At 35.5% G+C, this 23,504-nt stretch overlaps 1 protein-coding gene across 1 annotated transcript in view; it reads left to right on the top strand.

The window, feature by feature from the left end:
- Positions 1–5,696: 5,696 nt before the first annotated feature.
- FYTTD1 (forty-two-three domain containing 1) overlaps positions 5,697–23,504 on the top strand; it is a 28,109-nt gene continuing 10,301 nt past the window's right edge. The window contains exons 1-3 of the mRNA XM_024578056.4: positions 5,697–5,929; positions 10,734–10,862; positions 20,103–20,251. Of these exons, the coding sequence (XP_024433824.1) occupies positions 5,827–5,929; positions 10,734–10,862; positions 20,103–20,251 (381 nt within the window). The 5' untranslated portion in view covers positions 5,697–5,826. The remainder of the gene's footprint in view (positions 5,930–10,733; positions 10,863–20,102; positions 20,252–23,504) is intronic.

The raw sequence follows: 23,504 nt of genomic DNA, 5'->3' as shown, positions 1-23,504 counted from the left end.
AAATCTGAAACAGGACATTCATATAGTCTCAAACTATCTTTCTACAGTGTAAATGGATACCTTTACAATAGAGAAATCTGGTGAACATCACCTTAACCAAGTGATTAAAGACCACCAAGAAGACAAAAAAATACCACATACTTCCCAATGTTCACTAGGACATAACATCATTTATCCTTGACAAAGTGAATAACCTGAATCAAATCACAGGGCAGCAATAAGACAAAACCAGATTGAAGGACAATCTATGTAAAAACTGCCTTCGATCTTCAAAAATGTAGATATCATAAAAGATTAAGAAAGGCAGACAAACTTTTTCAGTTTAAAGTAGACAAAAGAGGCAAGATAAAGAAAAGCAACATGTAAACCTGGATTGGATCTTAGACTGGAAAAATATATTGTTAAAAATGATAATAAGTTATTAGGATAATTGGCAACATTTTAATATGGACTGTATACATTAGAGGATAGAGTTGCATGTTAAATTCCCTAAACTTGGTCATTTTAATAAAAGAATATCCTTAGAGAAATATTCTGTAGAATTATGGTGTCTGCACCTTACTCTGAAATTGTCCAACAACAAACTGTATTAAATATAGCTATGTATCTGTACATAGAGATAGCAAATGTGGCAAAACTAATTATTAGTGAATCTTGGTGAAGGGTATATGAGTACTGCACTATTGTTACCAGGTCTCTTTAGACTTGAAAATAGCAAAGGATTTTTAAAATTCTTTTTAAAAATAGTATCTTAATATGTATCTTAATATGATTTGTTTTCTTGTTACTGCATCCTAATCAATAAAACCAAAATTTTAGTGTTTCAGATGGAACTTTCTTAGTTTATAATGATTAATTTTGAACATATTTTAAGTTAATGTTAGGTTTTTCCAGTTTAGCATCTTAAGAAGTCATTCCTTTTTTCTTTTTTTCTTTCTTTTAATAAAACTTATAGCAGTTCATAAAGGATGAGTTGATTTTAAAAAGTTTTTGAAGAATTTTGCCAAGTTTTAATTGGCTGGTTTCTATTTTGTCTTAACAGCAACATATCTACCCCCTTGAAGCACTTAGTATTGGGTTCATTTATTCAATTATACAGTAAAGCTCATTGCCAGCCACAGGCAATACATACAACTCCACAATTTAGAAAGTTGCAATGAAAATTTTAAAAATCTTACTTCTGGACTGATCAAATCCTTAACACATTTGAAAAACATTCACTGTGTCTCTGTCCCAGCTCCCTGCAACTCTAGAAAGGACCCTTTACTGAGGGAAAGGGACTGAGAAGAGTTAGTCTATCCAGCCAGGCTCTTCATCCCAGAGCAGGGAGGCCAAGGGGCAAAGAGAGAAGCATAGGAGAAGGATAAATGCCTAAAGGTCCCATGACTCTAGAATCTGGCTCTTCAGACCTTCCTAGACTACCAACGTATGTAGCACAAATTGAGAATATACTTTAAAAACAAAAAAAAATGTAAAATAGGGAGAAATTGTGATTTATGTAAATTTGGGAAGCTTTAGAAAATTCCACAATTAGTCCTTCAATGAATTGGCCTAGAACCCTTAGTAGACAGGAGTCCTACCTGCCCAGAGAAGACAAAGCCTAATAAGGAGTGAGCTAGAGGTCCAACCTCTGAGTCCAGGAAAAATTCCCCTTTAGGCTCCCATGCCTACTCAGAGAAAAACAGATGATGGTCAGGAACTTGGAGACAAGTAATGACTCCAGCTATGCCTTTAAACCTCCTGTCACGTTCTCTGCTGTATCACAGCACTGTGGCAGTGTCTTGCAAGTACTAGGAAATCAAACTCTGTTTCAATAAATGAATGAATGAATCCTGAGATGAAAAGGCAGAAGACTAGAACAGCTAGAAAAGCTTAGAACAAAGGAAAGAGCAACACAAAAAGAGGAACAGGAAGTTATAAAACTGGCAAAGAAAAAGAAAACTGGCATCAGAAAACAATGACAAAGGGGGTAGAATGAGAAAAATCGAGTACAGAAGAAAAACTGTATATACATGTAGCTTAAGGGAGTTAAGTATAATAATAATAGCTATACCTAACTGGTACATATTATACCTACATATAATGCAGTTATACCCAAATCCCTTATTATACCAGTATAATACAAATTACATCAACATATGAATTCTAAATTCCTCATCTGAAATGCAAAGGAGTTGATATCAAAATCAGACAAAGACATTACAAGGGGAAATTATACACCAATATCACTCATGAAAAGAGAAACAATATCCTTGACAAAACATTAGCAAACCAAATCCAGCAATATATGAAAAGGATAATACACCATGTCCAAGTAGCTTTATCATAGAAATGCATGGTGGTTCAAAATTTGAAAATCAGTCAGTGTAATTGACCACATTTATACATTTAAGAAAGAAAAAGCATTTGGGCATCTCAATAGATGCATAAAGAGCATTAGACAAAATCCAACATTCACCCATGATTAAAATTCCAGCAAACTATGAGTAGAAGGGAATTTCTTCAACCTGATAAGGGGCATCCACAAAAAAATCTTACATCATACTTAATGGTGAAAGACTGAATGCTTTCCCTCTGGGACTGGGAATGAGACAAAAATTTAGCAAATAAAAACGTATGACTCCCAGTTAAATGATGTCCACTTTCACCACTCCTGTTAAACATGGTACTAGAATGCCCAGTGTATAAGGCAAGAAAAAGAATACAAGGCATACAGATTGAAACAGTTATGCTGAGTGAAATAATCGAGGTTAAAAAAGTATATATTGTATAATTCCATTTCTGTAAAATCTAGAAAATTCAAATTAATCTACAGTGACAGAAAACATATCAGTGGTTGCTTAGGTAGTGATTGGGGGAAAGAATTACAAAAGAGCACTGGAAAACCTTGGGGGACGATGTATGTATTTCTTACTCTGATTATGGTGGTATTTTCAAAGATATGTGTACTATACATCCGTATAAACTGCACACTTTAAATATGTCGATTATTGTCCATTAACTATACCTCAATAAAGCTGAAAAAGAGAGGCTTAAAAAGACTATCAAGCTAATCAAACTAGTTAAGGGTTATATATGTGAGACTTGTGCTTACCTTTGAAGACAATGTAGATCTCTTGTGAAAAGAGATCCTGAACATACTAATCAAAAAGTGTAATGTTGTTAAGGTTGCCAGATTAAGCCAATAAAAATGTAAGACTCCAGTTAAATTTGAATTTCAGATAAAGAATGAATAATTGCTTGGTATAAATTATCCTAAATATTGCATGCAACATAGTAAAAAAAACTGCTGTTTATCTGAAACCTGGAACAAACTTATACTACTAAATAATTATTCATTGTTTATCTGAAATTCAAATTTAACTAGTTTGATATTTTATCTGGCAATCCTAGTTATTGTTTTATCTATAGTGCATGAACTGAAGCCTCTAAAAAGGACAGCTACTTGAATTCTGTTTCCTTTGACTTTTGTGAAGCTGCCCAGCTACAGTACTCTAGAAAAAGGCTGCATGCTTGGTGTCCAGCACAGTGCCTCATTCATAGTAGGTATTCAGAAAATATTTTTGCTCTGTAAGCTGTGTGAAGATGGAATCTGCATCCACCTTGCTCACTATTTTATCCCCAGGGCCTATTACAATGCCTGGTGCTCAATGAATATATTATTAAATGAATAGTTGCCTCTCATGCCCCAGAAAATTGCAAGGTTGCCCTTGAAGTTAGCTGATCGACTTCTTGGACAAGCCCCAGTTCTCATTTCTTGGCTTATTTCCCTCTTCATTATTGCTGTGTGTGTCTCAGGTTGCTATTATATTTTGTATTGTTTTGTGTGTAACTGACCTATCTTTACCTATAATGTCTCTTGTTTCCTTGTTGTTTCCTCTGGAATCTGGGTGATTGCTCTAAGACTCTGAAACCCTCAGCCCTTGAAAAATCCGAAAGTCTGACATGCAACAGCTAGGTTTGCTTATGAAATATTGGGGCACAGTCCTTTTAGAGCTAAGGAGATTTGGGATGGGGCTCAATGCTGGGGAGATGACCAGAACAAAAGAATATACCAGTGTTGGGAAGGATTTTATATACATTTGGGTTTTTTATTATCTGTGCTATAAGTAGCTGATGTACAAAAATGCATCCAAACTCTAAAGGCACTAATTTTCTTCCACAAAATTAAAAACTTAATCTAACATTCCTTCCTGTAACCACAAACAAGCAGAGAGTGTAGAAGCTATTTCTGGTAAGAGAAGGATAGTGTGGAGAAAAACATCTTGTGCTTGGAAGATTTTAGAACTGTAAGGAATCTTAGAAATGATTAAGTGTAACATATATTTAGTATAATTACTTCTTTGTATTGAAGATGAGTATGAGGCCCAGACACTCTTCCAAGTTCACAGAATGGTCACATGACTAAAGTGAGTTAAAAAAAAATACAACTCAATAAAACCTAGGTCAGTCTCCCACCTTTATCTTTATAATCCATTTTCCCTAGTTCTTAGCAGTTGGGAGAGGGGTGGCAGCTGCAGGATGGAACAGAAGTAAAATCTAGCACATTGTGCTAAGAGCATTCCAGCTATTCTTGACGTGCAGAATGTTGTGCTTAGGTCTTTCTGAGCCCAAACGTTTCTTCCCCCACTAAAGTTTCTTGTACCCCTTCATAGGTTTGTCCTTGCCTGGTTCACTCTTTATGTGATTATATTTTTGTCTCAGGCAGAGAAAAATTAAGTACAGGCTATGTGGTTTTGAGATACTTTAAGTCACTGGTTTGTTTCTATGCAAAAAGACATTTCAGGAAGTGGAAAGAAGGAAGGTGGCAGAGATTTCTAAACGGACAGAATACCCACCCCGATTTTCCCTTAAATGCAAATATCTTAGGTAGTTTTAAGCTGTTATAAGGATGATATGACCTAAACGCTTCCACATAAGTGCAATTACTCTGGAGGAGAAGGTAAGAAGAGAGGGAATATAACGTTTTGTAAACAGGAAAAAAGATATTATGCAAGCATTCATCAAATAGTAATATTTCCCTGTAGGGATGCTTAGAAAGAAAACGAATCCTTTTATTAATTCCCAAAGCAAATGAATTAGAGAATAACGTAGCCAAATAAGCAGAGGTACTTACCTATCTCTCAAAGGAAGATGAAGTCTTGTTAACGTAGTGAGTACCCTTCTCAATATTTTGAGAGTGCAGATTGAGAAATGGTACAGATACAGGAAACATTGGCATTTACTTTTATTGCTAGTGACGCACGAATTACCATTTCAGCCTTCGCTTTGCGTCCAGATGCGGCGATTCTGCATGCTGCAGGTGGAGTCGTTGGCCAAGGATAGGGGAGCTGGGACGCTGTTCTGCAATCTTCGTTCACTGGGGTCTGTCGTGCCCCCGAGGCTGCATTGCAGTGGTGTGTGAAAGGTTCGTGTGTGCCAAAGCTTAGGGGTTTTTCTGTAACAGGAGAGACTCGAAGGACACGGAGGAACATGATCTCATTTAAGACATGTGATTCTGAGGTGCTCATGGTCCAGCATCCCCAAATTTGGGCGAAAAGGCAAACTGCTGAAACAACGGCCCTTGCAAGAGCCCAGAGCAGCTAGTGCAATGTTTCCTCCTGTCCGACAGGGGCCGCTAGAAACTAGAAGCGTGTGAGGCCACTCTGGTCGGCCGCTGGTCTCTATAGCCCCTCCCCCTGCCCACAGGAGAGGGTAGGAGGGTGAGGGCCAGCCTTCACGCGTGCGCGCTCCCTCGGTGCAGCTAGTCTGTGAGCGTGAGTGGGAGGTGGCAGGCCTCAGACTCCGGCCTTCTCTATTGACTGAACCAGCGCGACGTCTCCAACCATGAACCGGTTTGGTACCCGGTTAGTGGGAGCCTCAGCGACCCCGACACCGCCTCCGAAATCCCGCAGTAATGAAAACCTCGACAAAATTGATATGTCTCTCGGTGAGGAGCCGAGTTGGATAGAGTTGGAGTGGGGGGAGGGTGTAGGTGGGACCAAGTGCCCGGGTTTGGGGGGAAGGGGTGGTTGGCTGCAGGTGTCAATCAAGGTTTTGTTGTTTTTGTTGTTGTTGTTTTGAGGGTGGGTGGAACCAAGTGAGGGTCTCTGGGGACTTGGGGAGCGCTAGCTAGCTGGTGCCGAGTGCTAGGGTCGAGCCTGAGCTACTCGAGCGCCCCCTCGGCGGGGCTGTGTCTGAGAGGTGGCGTTTGGGGCGGCGCTGTGGGCCTGAAGGTCTGGAGGGTTGAGGGATGGATAGCCTCTGTTTCCCCAGAGGGGCGCTACCACTTGCGGGTGACCCGCAGCTCTTTGTGAGGAAAACTCCGCGGGCTTCCCCTCCAGCGTGTTGCCTATGGGCGTTATCCCGGGAGTGAGGGGAATGGTCCCACTAAGCCATCCTTTCTGAGGAAAGCTAGGAGACACCGGCTGGCTCTGCGTTCGGTTAAAATCAGTGCTTCCAAAAAAGGGCTCTTTGGGCATTTTCTGTGCCCAGGCCTACTCTGGGGGCCTAACCAGAAGTGTGAAGACGCCTCCCGAGAGTTGGCGGTTCTGACGGGCGTCAGATGTCGCATGGTTGGGGCCCCAGAGGGGCACCGACCTCGGAGCGTTAGTCAGAAAGGCAGTATCGTTAAAATGGACTTCATCAGATGGTGCTTTATTAAGGCAGTGACTAGAAAAATGAGTATTTTTCTAGTCACTGAAAATGAGGCAGTGAGTATTTCCTTATCCAGGCCTAGCTAATTAGAAAAAAAAAAAAAATCAAAAACCAAAGGAGAGATTTACATGGACAGATGCGAAGCCGGGTAAAGTGGGATCTAGCACGGATAAGAAGGGTGGGGTGATTTGGCGATGATTATGTAAAAAGCAGGAGGATCGCTGATTTAATTAAAAATTGAGACCTGGCACTACTGAGGCACGAGTCTCTGTTTGGCTTAGCTCATTTAAAAGGAATTCCTTTTTTTTTTGTCGGGATTCAAGTTACAGTATTGGGTGTAGTTTGCTCTGCCTGCTCTTTCTGTGGACTACATTTTTGGCCATATTTGAAAAGTATGTGACTAATGGATACAGAGGTGTACCTGTTCCCGGGACGGTAGTTTTCTTTTGTTGTGATTTATCTGCAAAGTTTCTAGTCAAAATCAAGAATTCTTGGTTTGTATGATTGCCACAAGTCAGAACTCACTATATGAATTAAGTGTCATCAGAAATAATACCTTTGGCTTCAAGTCTTGTCTTAGTGAACCGTAAAAAAATGAGAAATCTTTTGAGCTAAAGCCAAGAAAAAGTACAATAATGAATATTTATTGAGTGCTTACTACCTTCTAGACACTGGACTATACACATGTAATATATGCAAACTCAGTTTATCCTCATAATAACCCTATGGTATATGTACTCCTAATGATAAAAAGCATAGAATCCAGACATGAACTCAGTTCAAATCCTGCTTTTGCCACTTAATAGCCACGTGATTGTGGGCAAATTACTTCTCAGTGCCTCATCTGTAAAAAGCTGATGATGATAACAGGCTTATCTGCTTTGAGGGTCTATGTAAATATCAAATGAGTCAAAAGGCATATATAAACTGCTTAGAACAGTATCTGGTATACAGAATACCGTATTTTGCTGTGTATAGCGTGGTCCCAGGTATAATGCATACCCATGTTTTTGGCCAAAACATCAGTAAAAAATCTTTAGTTTTAATTTTTTAATCCATTTATTTATTTATTTGTATATAGATACTTGTTTTTTGTATTATAAAGGAATTTTAGCATTTATTTTTGAACATATTGTACAAGAAATTTTATGTAACAAATAATTACAAAACACAAGAACAGATACAAGGTACTTCAGGTACTACCCATGTATAATGCGCATCCTTATTTTTCCCTCAAAAATCTGGGCAAAAAGGTACTATTATACAGAGCAAACTACAGTAGCTCTATACTTACACACACTATAGAAGCCATTGTTATTTCCATTTTATAAAGCCTGAGGTGTAGAGAAATTAAGTAACTTGTCCAAAGTCCTAGAACAAGTAAGTGGTAGAACAGGAATTTCGGTTGGGTTTGGCTATAGATATTTTAGGAAGTGTCAAGCAGGTATTTTCATTACCAATACATTATCTTAAGTTTCTAGGGTTTTTGCATGTATTTTGTTTGATTAGGATGTTCAAGTGAAAAAAAAGCTGAGGAATAATTATCTTTGAAGATAGAAATTAAGTGCCGGGGATAGCTAAAACAGAACTTGATCATCTCCTCTACACCAAGAACATACTGTTAGGTATACTCCCAAGAGCTTTTTGTCAGATGTCATTTTGTTTTGTTTTAGTGAGAATTTTACAGAGATGGGATAGAGAGATACCTATTTTAAACAATTGTTATGTTTTGTGAATATTTCATTTTATCAGGTCTGCAGGGGTTTTAGAATCTCATTTTTCTTTTGCTTTTAAATCGTTTCTCTACCAGGATTATGTGAATATTCATATAGAATATCTACCAAGGTTACCAATAGCTGGCCTCCTTTTGGCTTATTTTCTTAATTTGAAAATGAATATTATACTTATTTCATAGAATTGATGTGAGAAATAAATGAATACATGCAGAACAATGCCTGTTAATACTCAGTTGTTACTGCTACTGTTATTAGTACCATATATATATATATACCCCTAGTGTTATGGAAGAAACTTTTTTTATAAAAGTAGCTCATCATAATGGATTTTTTCTTCTGATACTTACCCTATCTGCTCCATGAGTAGGAGAAAGCCATTCTCTTCTTTCAGATTGGAAGACTCCTCTCTGTCATAGTAGCTCATTTAACTTGAAGACTTAGATAATAAAATATTTAAACATAATTTTATATTCGATGTGCTTTATACTTTTTTTGATTTTTTGTTATGCTTGTATTCTATAATGTCATATTGTAAGATTAATCTGGTTAGTCAAAATTATACCCTTGTGTCCCCTGCCTTTCCACTTTTTTCATGGTCCCCAGACCAAATTCATTTTTTTGTGTGTACTCTCATGGCTCTGAGATTTTAGACTTCTGATGAAGGAAAGCAGTGTTTCAAAAAAAAGTGTGTTTCTCACCATTTTCTTTCTGCTCAGAATTTAGCAGGCTCATGTATCTGATAGTCATTAAACCTTTTTATTTTTATTTTTTAAAAACTGTTTTTGAGTGTCTAACTTTTATGAACTCTTTTGCAGTTGAAGGATTGATCTCCAGGAGATAACAAAGTACTTTGGGGAGAAATTAATTATTTTATATCACTATATGTTTATTTGAATGTGATTAAGAGTCTTAAAGATTGCAGATGGGTTAGGTAGAGTAGTAATAGATTTATTGATATCATTGTTAGATTATTTATATTTAGAGTAGTTAGGAAGAAAATCACAGGTTAATTATTAGTTTTGTGAAATTTTCTTAAGTTCAATTTATTTGGTTTATTTGTGTTTTCAGTCATCAGAATTAATATTGGAGTTGGAACTGTGGAGAAATTGGATATTCCTTTATAATTATTTTTGGCTTCTAGTAACCTTTCAAAAAATTATTAAAGTATAGTCAGCATACAATATTTTTTTAGTTTTAGGTGTTCAATATAGTGGTTCAGCATTAATATACTACCTTGTGATCCTTATGATAAGTCTATTAACCATCTGCATACTTTTTAAAATATTACTGATTTTATTTCCTGTTTGGTAACCTCCTTTTTTTTTCCTTTTTATTGATTTGGAAGAGAGAGAGGAAAGAGGTAAAACAGAGAAACATCAATTTGTTGTTCCACTTATTTATGTATATATTAGCTGCTTCTTGTATGTACCCTGGCCTGGGATCAAACCCACAACCTTGGCATATCCGACACAACGCTGTAACCAGTTGTGACACCCAGACAGTACCTAGTAACCTCCTTTTAATAGATGTAAATGGGAATCTGTTGAACATTTTGTTTTCTGATCTTCACATTGTTCTGTTGTGGTATTAAAGCAATGTAAGGCTTGTAAATTACCTTGGGGCACTTTGAAAGTGTTTTGAGAACTAATTAGGCTTAGAGAGAGCAGTATAAAAAGAAAAACAAGTTAACCCTGAATTACTTTGCTAGAGGAGCAGAAACCAAGAGTATTTTCTCTTGGCACTATATCTTTATAATGGTACTTATTTAATTTTTATTTGCTGTTCACATGTCTGTTTCCATCAGTAGTTTTAAACTTACTGAGAGGGATCATATTTTACTTTTGTTTCTATTATAGCATACTCTGCCACATATATTTATTGCACATAGTATAATACTTAATAAATGCTGAATTGAAATGAATGTATAAATCTAGTTTTTTAATGGGATGATATATTTTTCTGACTGCTTGTGGTTTTATTGAAAGTTGGTTATCTTTAAAAACTGGAGACTGTTCTGTGATTATGGAAAGAAGTATTAGTAATTTTTTATAAACAGGCTTTCGCTTATTTACATTAATCAGGGAAAGAAATGCCATACTATGGGTAACCGAAATCTTCATTAATTGGTAGGTCTCTTCTTTGGACTTTTTATTTGAACATTTCCTACAGAACCTTTCTTTAGTGGTCTAAGTGCATTGGTTGATTTGAACTTTTATCTTGTCATTATTACCCTCTTATGGTAGTGCTTTCAAAGTAGAAAAGTTAGGGACATGGAAATCTATCAACTAGAAAATGAGACTAAGTAATTGAGTCATTAAGCTAAAATGAAAATAAATAATCATTGAATTTCCTCTGTCACAGATGATATCATCAAATTGAATCGAAAGGAAGGAAAGAAACAGAATTTTCCACGACTAAATAGAAGACTCCAGCAAAATGGTGCCCGGCAATTCAGGATGAGAGTACGATGGGGAATCCAACAAAATTCTGGTAAGTTGCAAGTAAGACTAAAGAGCTGTTTTGGGGGGGTTCATAGTATACTATTTTTGGTATGTACTTAAAATATGGAGGAAATATATCAGTACCTTTTGTTTGGGATTTGTATTTACTATCAACTTTTTGTTTAATCTTAAAATCTTGTAAAAATTTAAGTTGCCTTAAATTTTTTCTAAGCCTCGGTATAGACATAGTCTAAAGTATGTGTAAATTATGAGGTCTGCCCAGAAAAAGCCCAGCCATTGTTAATATAATGAGAACAGTTTGTGCTACATTGATGTAACCTGGCAGCCGAAGAGAGTGGACTGGAATATGCATGTGTGAACAATGACAACTTCACTGTGCTAGTCAGTGGGGGCAGTAGACGTTGTTGAGTAAGCATGTGTACTGTGTGGCCATCACATTCAAAATGAGCGAGTAGAGCAACAAATCTGCACCAAATTTTGCATTAAGCATGAACATTCCTCCGTGGAAACTACTCAGATGATTCCAAAGGCTGCAGCTATGGTCAGCTGGTGATTGGCAGCTTCATCATGACAATATACCTGCTTATGCATCACATCTCATGCAGTTTTTTGGCTAAGCATCAAATCAGTCAAGTGACCCAGTCCCCCTACAGCCCAAATTTGGCACCCTGTGACTTCTGGCTTTTCTTAAAACTAAAATCACCTTTGAAATGAAAGTGATTTCAGACCATCGATGAGATTCAGGAAAATATGATGGGGCATCTGATGGTGATTGGGAGAACTGTGTGAGGTACCAAGGTGCCTACTTTGAAGGGGACTGAGGCATCATTGTCCTGTGTACAGTGTTTCTTGTATCTTGTCTAGTAAATGTCTCTTTTTCATATTATGTGGCCGGATACCTTCTAGACATACCTTGTATGAATTGAATTATGAACATAATATGTAAAGGCTTTTATATATCATGAGGTCTTCTTACATGTTCCTTTAACAGTATTTCATGTGGATGACTATGTAACTCCAGCTTAAATACATTCAGTGACAAAGTATACCACCTCGTTAGAGTTCTTTCATTATTGGTGATAGCTTTGTTTACTAGAAAATTTTCTTGACTTGAATTAAATCATGCCTACCTGTTAATCCTACAGTTATAAGAAGCAAACTCCCTTCTCTATATGAAAACCTTTTTAAGTATATGCAGACTACTGTTCTGTATAGAAAATGACTTCTACACTCTTTATCCTTTTGTCTGGGACCTTTAGGATTTGTTAGATCCTCCAAAGGTGACACTCAGAATTGAATGCTTTAGATGTGATCTAATGATCTTGGAACTCTACAAATACAGTTATTTTTGGTAATCAGAAAGTTTGTTTATTTATAACCATCTTGCTCCAAAATAGATTTAAGGCAGTAACTGAACACTTAATTATATATGATTCATTAACATTTTTAGCAGTTATATCAGCATTTTAGAATAAAACTTTGTTCAAAATTTTAAAACTCTACATCTTTTTTACATATATGAAAAAATGTTTGATAAACTATTTTGTAAATTGATTTTTATCTTATACATTGAAAAACATAAAAAATAATCTCCAGTGAGTCAAACACAATTAGTTCTATGAACAGCTGAACCCAAATGAGTAAATTTCATGATTGGTATTTAGCTATAGCAAATGAATATTTAATTCTAGTAATTTATATTTAAAGATTTTAAAATGAATATTATATAGTATACCATATTTTAGATATAACTTGTTTTAAAATAATTTTAGAGTTCATAGAAGCTGAAATATAGTCATTTATGCTAATCATTTGTTAAATACCTGATAAATAGTTTGAACTGACCAGGTGTTCAGGATATGTAAAGGTGCAGACTTTGACTTCAAGGAATTTTTGGTAACTGAGATAAAGTAGAAAATATTGACTTGAGAAATGTCATTAGAGAAATTCTGACATAGGACTTCAGGTAGAGATTTTTGTGCTAACAAGATCAGTGGTGATTGAATGGATAAGATGAAATAGGATCTGGTCCATAAAGGATCAGAAGAGGTTTTCCTTTTAACAGTAGGTTATGATCTGAGTCTAGAGATAAATGATAATTAGGGGCAGCTTAGAATCTTACAAGATTGAACTTGTGCTTGTGTGTTCTCCACTTGTATGTGACAGGGCCTAAAATAGAACAGCCGCTGCTGTCACTGAATGTGTAGAGAGATATGGGATTGTCTTAAGCCCTGATTGGTTAGCAAAAGTTCAGATTTCCACATTGTAATGTCAGTGAGGATATTAGCTTGAAGTGACAGCACAAGTAGAACAGGGAGCCCTTGGCATATACTCAGTAAATTATTTTTGATGGCTGAACAAATAAGTGAGTAACGGCTTCCCAATTGTGCCCAAGATATAATTTAGTCACTCAGTAAGTACTGGCTGGTACCAATGACCTAAATATCCTTCAGTGGTAGAACACCATATGGCCACAGTTCTCAAACTGTTGTCCAGGGACCCTGGGGAGTCCCTAAGACTCGAGAGTCAAAACTATTTTTATAATAATGCTAAGCCATTAATTGTATTTTCACTTTTACTGTCTTATAAATGTACAGTGGGCTTTTCCAGGGTTTACATGATGTGTGATAATTAAAACAGGTTGAATGCAGAAATAGTCTGTGAATTTAGCTATCTTCTGTTAAGCCAAACACTAAAGAAAATGCAAACAGTGCCACTCTTCCTATTATTTTTTATTGTTTTGGAAAATAATTGTTATTTTTTATTAAAAATAAATTATTTGCTGTACATGTAATAGGTTTGTTCATTGTTTTAATGAAATAATAGTTTTTAAATGTCATAGTGTTCATTTCTAGTATGGTAGGTCTCAATATACATAAACCCACAGAAACAAAAACTCTTTGAGTTCTTCACTAATTTTTAAGAACATACAGAGATCCTGAGACCAGAAAGTTTGAGATTGCTGTTTCTTTTAGAGAGGTACAAGAGATGGGAATATTGTATGTTGCTTCAGAAAAGAGTCAGTAATACAATTGCATACTCTGTGTGATATGACATTTCCCAGAAAACTCCTCATATCTTCATGTGATCAAACTCCAGAAATTATTGGCACAAGGGATGTGTATGAAAGAAATTCATGAAGAGATCAGGCTAAAGATTCAAAGGAAAGATGAAAAATTCTGCCTCTAGTTCTGCTTGTTCTCAACCTTATTTGCACCTGTGGAGTTTTATAAACTAGACCAATGCTCTGCTCTACTCTATTTCTACTGAACCAGAATCTGCAGAAGTAGGGCCTAGGGGTTCTTTTAAAGCTCCGTATGTGGTTCTTATAAATGGCTAGTGTTAAACTGCTGCTGTAGTGGACCTGAAAGTGTGAAAGGATTTTCATAGAGGTAGTAATTGAAGTAATGAGAATGAATGTACTCTGGAAAGACAGAAGAGAACTTTCTAGAGGGGCTAAATGGATAAAAAGACTTGCATTAGATTTTTTCTTTAGTACCTCTTCATTGTGCCTTTTAGAATATAAGGCAGTTACCAAGTATAAGAAGGGAGAGAATTGGGGCAGTGTGTATAGGTCTTTATGAAACATGACAAATGAAAAAGTGAATAAAAGTTCCTTTGCTAAAACTGAGATATGACTGGTGAAATTTATTCAAAAGTAGAAGGGGGAGGGAGGGACAAAGGATGACCTAGTCTTGCCAGAAGGTGGAGGAGAAGAACCCACCTATGAGAAAGAAAAGGTAGTGGAAAGGTTAATTGGTGTGGAAACAGTGACTATAACAGTCAGAAATAGAAGGTAACCAGGAACAGAATTCTGTCCTATGTATGCTATTCTCCTTTTAATCAGTTTTATTCTTGTTAATGACACTTTCTCCTGAGTTTAAAACTTTGATATAATAATGGATTCCTTCTCTCCTTAATCTTTCTTTTTGCTCCACTAATTCATTCTTTCTTTTTTTTTGAATACAGTACTTTCACATTTCTTTGTTCCTCTCCCAGTCCTTTATCATTGTCATGTTTGAGTACTGCAGTAGCATCTGAAATGGTCTCACTGCTTTCTCCCTCCCTCTAGACTGATATAATCTGATCATGAATTCTGTGACCTCGTTCCTAGTTAAATGTAATCTTTATCTCCACCTAAAGCCCTCTGATTTGAGCCCACCACATTCATTCACTTCTTATCCTTTTCCCTAGATTGCCTCTTCCTTCAATGTGCTGTAGTTGCCCATGTCTTTGTACTTGTCACTTCATGTCTATATACTTATTCAACTTTTGTAATATCTAGCTTTGAGGCCAATTTTTCTATAATGTTTTTTTCTCTTTGGAGTTATACCATAGAGTATGTTCTTCTTTTTATTTTTTAGTTTTAACATAGCAGTTTGGAACAATCTTCAGTTTTTGAAGCCACACAAACTTGAATTCTGCTCTTTCATTTTCTGACTATAACATCTGGGTAGTCATTGTTCTTTGCCTCACTTTGATCACCTACAAAATTGAGATGTTAGCATCAACCTCATCAAGTTCTCATTTAGGCTAAAGATTCAGCACAATGCTGCTTCATGTAATACAAATAAAATAGCAAGTAATTGTATATTTAATTTGAATAGACACGTTCCCCCAACATGCTTAATCTTCTTTTGGTTGCAATTCCAGAAGAAAACCACACATAGAGCACCGATAATTTGATTTTTTAAATTGTAACTTCACCCCAGCTAGTGTAGCTCAGTGGATTGAGCACCAGCTGGAGAACCAAAGGGTCGCTGGTTCAGTTCCCAGTCAGCTCACATGACTGGGTTGCAGGCCAGGTCCCCAGTAGGGGGCCTGTGAGAGGCAACCACACATTGATGTTTCTCTCCCTCTCTTTCTCCCTCCCTTCCCTCCTCTAAAACTAAATAAATAAAATCTTTTAAAAAATAAATTATAACTTCATTGCTTTTTTCTTTGATTATAAAAGTAGTGAGTTCAGTACCTTTAGTTCTGAGGCAGAGCACCCAAGAAAGGAACAAATCTGGAAGATCTCCCCACTAACTGAGCTGCCATGCTGATGGAACTTACTGGGAAGCCATCTGTGGGGGTGATACAACTTAAATTCACTGGAGGGTGAGTAGGGTCAGAGTATAGTGATGCCTGGGATGACATCTAGAGAGATGCCTAGGGCTCAAAATTTAAGGCATCACTCCCTCTCAAATTTTGTACCCTAGGCACCTCTTTTGCCTCACCATAATCTCAGCTTATGAGGGAGGGATAATGGGTGCCATTGGGTGTCCTTTGCCACAGGAACAAGCCTTGATGTACCTCCAGAGCTCTCTACTGAGAAAGCTTAACCTGGTACCTACTGGTAAGAGAAATGTTCCTGTAACTGTAGCAGGGCAGTATAAAGTGAATTGGGAGCTAAAAGGCCATAAATTGCTAACTAATTCAACCATCATAACATTAATAGGTTTTCTTAACTTTCTTGCTGAACTTTGGTTTCAAAATAGTTAAGTTTGGGAATGACATATGAGGCCTGTCCAGAAAGTATCCAGCCACAAACTATGAAAAATAGGGACGGTTATTGAATAAGATACAAGAAACATTGTACATATGACAATGATAGCTCAGTCCCCTTCAAAGTAGGCACCTTGGGACTTATACATTTCTCCCAATTGCCATGTCATATTTTTCTGAATCTCATTGACTGTCTGAAATCTCTTCCTATTCAAAGGTGATTTTAGTTTTGGGAAAAGCCAAAAGTCACAGGGTGTCAAATCTGGCCTGTAGGGGGACTGAGTCACATGGGTGATTTGATGTTTCACCAAAAAATTCTGCATGAGATGTGATTCATGAGCAGGCACATTGTCATGATAAAGCTGCTAATCACCAGTTGCCCATAGCTGCAGCCTTTGGAATCATCTGAATAGTTTCCACGGAGGAATGTTCAAGCTTAACACAAAATTTGGTACAGATTTGTTGCCACTCAGTCATTTTGAATGTGACAGCCACACAGTACACATGCTTACTCAACCGCATCTGCTGCCCCCACTGACTAGCACAGTGAAGTCGTCACTGTTCCTGCATGCTCATTCCAGTCCACTCTCCTCAGCTGCCAGGTTATATTGATGTCAGACAAACTGTTCTCATTATATTAACGATGGCTGGACTTTTTCTGGGCAGACCTCATACTCTATTATGCCCATGTTGGAGAATTTTCATACACATTAGACCTGAGAAATCCTGTGGAAAAGAAAACTTTTGATTTAGTTTGATCGTGAAACTTTTCTGTTGGGAGACCTGTTAACCATCTTGTAGGTGTGTAGTATTATACAGGATACTATTCTAAAGGCATTCTCCTCAAAATTAGAATTATGAATGGCCAGTATCACGAGTGTTATTTAGCACGGCTCTCTGGAATTTCTGACTGTTGCATTAAGAAATAAAAGAATTTGGGGTATAATTATTAGGAGGAAAAAGGCAGTATTAATTGTGGGTAATATCATTGCCAATCCCAAGAAAATAATTTGAAAGACTTAAAACTAATATGTGAGTTCAGTGGAATGGCTGGTTAAAAGGTAATAATTGAAATCTCAATAGCTTTCTGTAATCCCAGGCATGACTATGAAAATTATTAGAAAAGTGATCTTTTGTGATTGACAACAAAAAAAATATCTAGTAATAAACTTAATAAGAAATGACCAGGACCTGTGGGAAGGAAAGCTTACAACTTTACCAAGCCAATTTAGTGGCAAAAGACGACTTGAATAAGGGGAGAGACATACCCTGTTCCTGAATATTTTAAAGACGTAAGTTCCTGAAAAATTAATTGTAAATTTAATGAAATTCTTTTATCAAAGCATCAAAGGAAATTAGAACTTGGCCCTAGAAAATTGATTTATGAACGTGACAGTTTGTGAATAGAATAATACACGTAGCCAAAAAACAATGGAAAATGTTTATTCTCACTAGTAAATACCAAATAAGACAAAATTTTATGTATTTTTTCTTGCTGGACCTCAAGAGTACTCATATTGAACTTCATTTCATTGACAAGATTCTTTTAAAATACCAAATGATAAAGATTAAAAAGAATAATATTTGGAGTAGTCAGTGATATGGAAAAAGTAGTACCTTTATGTTCCTGGAATATAAATAAACGTAGTCATTCTGGAGGGGAGTTTTATAATGTAAATCAGAATCCTCAAGAATTTGCTTTACTCTTTGATATAGCATTTCAGCCTCTGGAAATTTATATGTTCAGGAAGTAATCATGAATGTGTATAAAAATGTTATCTATAGTGTTACTACAATGTTTATAATAGTGTAACATTAGAAGTAACTGAAATGATTAGTGTAAAATTGGTTGGATAAAGTATATGTACATTAAAAAATAGTATAATAAAAGAATATTAAATACCTGAGATAATAGTCACAATATAGTGTTAACATATGAGGAGGGACCCAAAAAATACTGGAATTATCTTTTGGAGGGTGGCCCCTTGTAATACAAGCTATCCCTGCTAGGTGAGTGTTCCAGGAACCCATCTGTATCAGTGTACACCAGCTGGCGTTGTTGTGAGAAGCTGCATTTGGCTTCAGTGAATTTTTTTTTCAAGACTTTTTAAAAATATATACATTTTATCGATTATGCTATTTCAGTTGTCCCATTTTTTTCTCCCCTTTATTCCCCTTCACCCTGCACCCACCCTCCCCCGCCCTCCCCGCCCAGCATTCCCCCACCTTAGTTCATGTCTATGGACTGTACTTGTAAGTTCTTTGGCTTCTCCATTTCCCATACTATTCTTAACCTCCCCCTGTCAAGACTCTTTCAATGCCTTTGCCCATTTCATGATGGGCAGTTTACCAGCCAACCTGCCCACACCTTGCTGTGTGTTGACTAGTTTTTGACCAAAGAGTGGCATGATCCCCATACCCCACCCTCCAACATATTCACCTGATCTTGCCCCAAGCAATTTTGTTTTGTTTCCCAGATGAAAAAAGTCCTCAAAGGGAAATATTTTTGCACATGTGGAAGAAATGAAACAAAAGGTAGAAGCACTAAAAGGCATCAAAAGCATGAGTTCAAGCAGGTTTGAGCAGGAGAAAAAAGCCTTGATAGGTGTATTGCATCAAATGGAAAGTACTTTGAAGGTAACTGAAGTTTAAACATGTAAGAACAAATACACAATTTTTTATAAATACCGTTTTTTTTGTTTCCCTCCTCATAGACCACAAACTAGTTCATAGAATGGAAAGTGTGGTTGTGCTGGAAGATTGACTCAGTCTACCTTCTATCACTTAGTACTACAAAATTATGATTTACCTCATGTGATAGTCTTTCGAGTTGCTTAAAAATAGTTGAAACTAAAAATGTTAACCCTAAAATGTACAAGTAAAGACTAGAAAGACATAGAATGTTAATAGTGATTATCTCTAGGTGGTGGAATAATAGGTAATGTAAATTTATGTTTCTAAGTGTTCTGCAGTGAGCCTATTTATTTTTTCATAATTAGAAAAAAGTAAATAAGATACATAATGGAAAAACAAAGTCAGTAATATCACACACTGCAGAGATTAAAATATCTTCTTTGGGTGTGGGGATTGCCTGAGGGAGTTGGGGGGTGTTGGGTGGATGGGAGGGAAGGGGAGAAATTGGGACAACTGTAATAGCATCATCAGTAAAATATAATTTAAAAAATAAATAAAATATGTCCATTGGAACTCATTGGGGGCTTTAGCAAAAAGTTTGAATACAGTAGGACTAAAAATAAAGAAGCCAGACTGCAATATAGTAAGTACATAGGAGATAAAGATAGTGATTCCATTCTAGATCAGCACTATCAATAGAAATTAAAATGTCAGCCATATATTAATAATATATTTTGTTTATCCAATATATCCAAAATATCATTACAACATATAACATAAAATTATTTATAAAATATTTTATATTCTTTTGTTACATCTTATTTTAGACTAGTCATTTTTCAAGTACTCAATAGCCACATGTGGTTAGTGGCCAAAACATTGCACAGGGAAAGTTGAGACTGTCCTGTTAAGAAAGTAACGCCAAAGAGAGAGGGATAGCTAGAGGTGAAATGTGAGAATCCTCTAGTCCTTTGTGGTTTATTACTGCAGGAGAACCCTTTCTAGTGCACCTTACTGCCTCATTAAAAATGAGATATGTAATTTATAAGAAATATATATAAATAATACTATAGAATATCTTGTGACATGTGTGCCCCTCAGGCGCATTCTTAGATTGATATTTTTTCTTCTTTTTTTCCCCCTACAGGTTTTGGTAAGAATAGTCTGAGTCGTAGAGGAAGAATAATGCCTGGCAAGAGACGTCCTTATGGAGTTATCACTGGCCTTGCAGCTAGGAAAACAACTGGAATTCGAAAAGGGATGAGTCCTATGAATCGGTCACCTCTAAGTGACAAGGTAGGATGATGGCTTAATTTTGGGTGAGATACCCTTTTCCACTATTTGTACTAATTTGTGAATGACCTTGAGAGAGCATTTTATTTGAGTATTTTCATTTTTTTACATAGTACTTTCATTTTTTACCTAACAATTTATGTAATTAATTAAATGAGATAAAAAGTCATGCGTACTGCCTAAATTTCCACATTCTTAAATAATATAAAAATTTTTACAGGTTCCTGATTTTCCACATGCACATGCACAATATTGTGTATGTTGTGTGTGTGTGAGAGAGAGATTTTTAACAGGTTATTAAGGTATAATTTTATACTACAAGATTTATTTGTTTTAAGCATATATTCAATGAATTTTAAATAATTTACCATTATACAGTCATCTCAACAATCTAATTTTAGAACCTTTCTATCACTCTAAAAAGAAATCTCATGTCCATTTGCAGTTATATCCCATCATCTGCCCCAGGAAACCACTAATCTACTTTTTGTACATTTTCTATAAATTTGTCTTTTCTGCACACGTTACATAAATGGAATCATACAATAGTATTTGGTCAGATATTTAGCCATAATTTTTTTGAGGTTCATCATGTTGAAGCATGTACCAATATTTCATTCCTTTTTATTACTGAATAATTTTTAGATAAAAATCCATATTTTGAATAAAAAATGGATATACTATATTTTGTTTATCCATTCACTAGTTGATAGACATTTTGGGTTTCACTTTTTAGGTATTATAAATAATGTTTCTATGAACATTTCATTTCTCTTGGGTAGAAAACTGTTCCCTCATTGATATTTTAAATTAGAGTTACAATGATTTACCTACCATAAGTTAACTACTTCTCAAATTTTAACTGGTTTTACTTACATCTCAATGAGTAATTTTTGAGTTAGCTAAAGCATTCCTTAAAATAGTTTCAGAAATGGTTTTTCTTCTATTTCTTGTTTAGTAGGTCTGAGGCACCAACGAATTTAATGTTCTATTCTTCTATTTTTGATCTTTTTGGTTTCTCTGATTATGAAAATAATACATATTTATAAAAAATTTCAGAACATTTATTCCTTAAATTATCTTAAGTGTGTGTATTCTGGTTAAGAACAACTGTCTTAGATCTCTTACTTAACTTTTCAATTCTGCCACCAACAACAGATGTTCTTTCCTCTAAAACTTTATCACAGATCCTGAAATTTAAAAAAATCATTCATGATATATGGATACTGGAAGGGAGTTCGGGTTTAACTGCTAGTTAATTACTTGCTCTAGTAAAACTTCTAAATTACCATATGTGGTAGTCTTTTGAGTTGTGTGAAAATTGAAAGTGTTAAATTATAGAATGCTAACAATGTTCTGGATTATAAAATCCATATATTCAAAGTTTGAATGATATTTTTGGCAAAGATACGGTTTGAAATTTGCTGTTTCTTTTAAAAACCCTTTCCTCAACCTGAATATAGATTAGTAGTCTGATTAGGGTACAGTTTAGCAATTGTGAAGCAGATTATTTTTCAGCAATTTAGAAAATGTCTGTTTACATATGAATAACTCATACCATCCCTTTTCATTCTTTACCTATTAGGGTACAGTTTAGCAATTGTGAAGCAGATTATTTTTCAGCAATTTAGAAAATGTCTGTTTACATATGAATAACTCATACCATCCCTTTTCATTCTTTACATAAGTCACCTAAATAACTTAGTTGGCTTTCAATTGCTATATGTACTTCAAAATTTTACACTTTAAAAAAGTTCTAATTTGTTATTTTATCTCTTCCTTATAGTTTATAAACTATATAGATTTTATTTCAATAGAAATGTATGTTTTCCTTACCTATGAAGTGAATAACCAAGTGGAAAAGATTATGTACTCATTTGTATTACTATTAAATACTACTAATATAAATAGAGCAAATAGCTGTGCTAAGAAGGGAATGGTTGTCTCTAAGAATGAATTTTCTTTTTGGTTAGAGAAAGTCAACTTAAAATATCTACCAGGAAGTAAAGTTGTGTTTAAGTTATTCAGGGATTTTGTTAGTGTCAATTCTAAAGCTTTTTTCCTTTAGATTTAGAATTTCCCGAAACCGTAGGTATGTTATGTTTTGTAGAACTTTTAACTTGCTTCTGATAATACTAAACCATTTAGTACTTCTGTGAAGTTAAAAAAATAATTGTTGTTGCTGTGTGTATGTATATGTGTGTGTACATATGTGTATATGTGTGTATGTTATTTTATACTAACAGGTAGTTTTAATCATTTGTCTGTTTAGACAGTTAAAAATAAGCACCTTATCTCCATACTATCAAATTCTCTTCAGCAATAAAAAAGGAATAAATGTTAATACACAAAACAGCAAGGATATATGTCAACATCCTGTTAAGCAAAAGAAGTCAAACACGGAGACTAGGTATTGTATGATTCTATTTACAGTAAGTCCTCACTTATGTCGAGGATAGATTCTCAGCTTTAAGCACAAGGCTTAAGTTTTAAGGCATAGGCTAATTCGTATGAACAAGAGTTAGGTTCTGATGGCATCTCATCAACATTATAACAAAATGACATTGAACAAAACGACTTTATTCCAGGACCTGCTCTATTTGAAATTGTAGAAAAGGAGAAACTATAGTTACAGATCAGTCATTGCCTAGGATAGGAGTCTGTCGAGGGAAGGCAATTGACAGCAGAGGGACACAAGGAAACATTTTAGAGTAAGGATACTTCCATATCTTGGTTATGATGTGGTTACATGATTCTATGTAATTATCCAAATTCATTAAACTGTACACCTAAAATTTTATTGTATGTTAAGTAGTACCTTAATACAATTAACATTAAAAATAAACTAAATACCTTAATTTCTTTTCCTCAAGGAATAATATTTCTATATCAAAATTATTGTGAAAGAACACTATTTGGATTTGGCCTGAATCATTGCTTCCCAAATAGCTATTTTTGGGGGATTGCAAATAAATGCTTGTTGCCTTTCAAAAAAAACTCTGTATGTATGCATGCATTTGCACACAAACTTATCCCTAGGTATACGTTAATACGCATATACAAACATTGAATCCATGGAACACAAATTTGTTATATATTAATGGATTGTTACAGTTCTTTTCCATGTATTTATCATTTAACTAAAGTTGACTGAGTACCCACTACATGCTAGATGCAAGGGATTCTGCAATAATTCAATAGGAAAATCCCTATCCTCATGGAGAACACATATAAACATTAAATAAATTATCACACA

Source organism: Desmodus rotundus, chromosome 2 (genome assembly GCF_022682495.2).
Source record: "Desmodus rotundus isolate HL8 chromosome 2, HLdesRot8A.1, whole genome shotgun sequence".
Lineage (NCBI taxonomy): Eukaryota > Metazoa > Chordata > Mammalia > Chiroptera > Phyllostomidae > Desmodus > Desmodus rotundus.
Note: the sequence above shows the minus strand (reverse complement) of the source record. Positions and strands in the feature narration are given on the sequence as shown.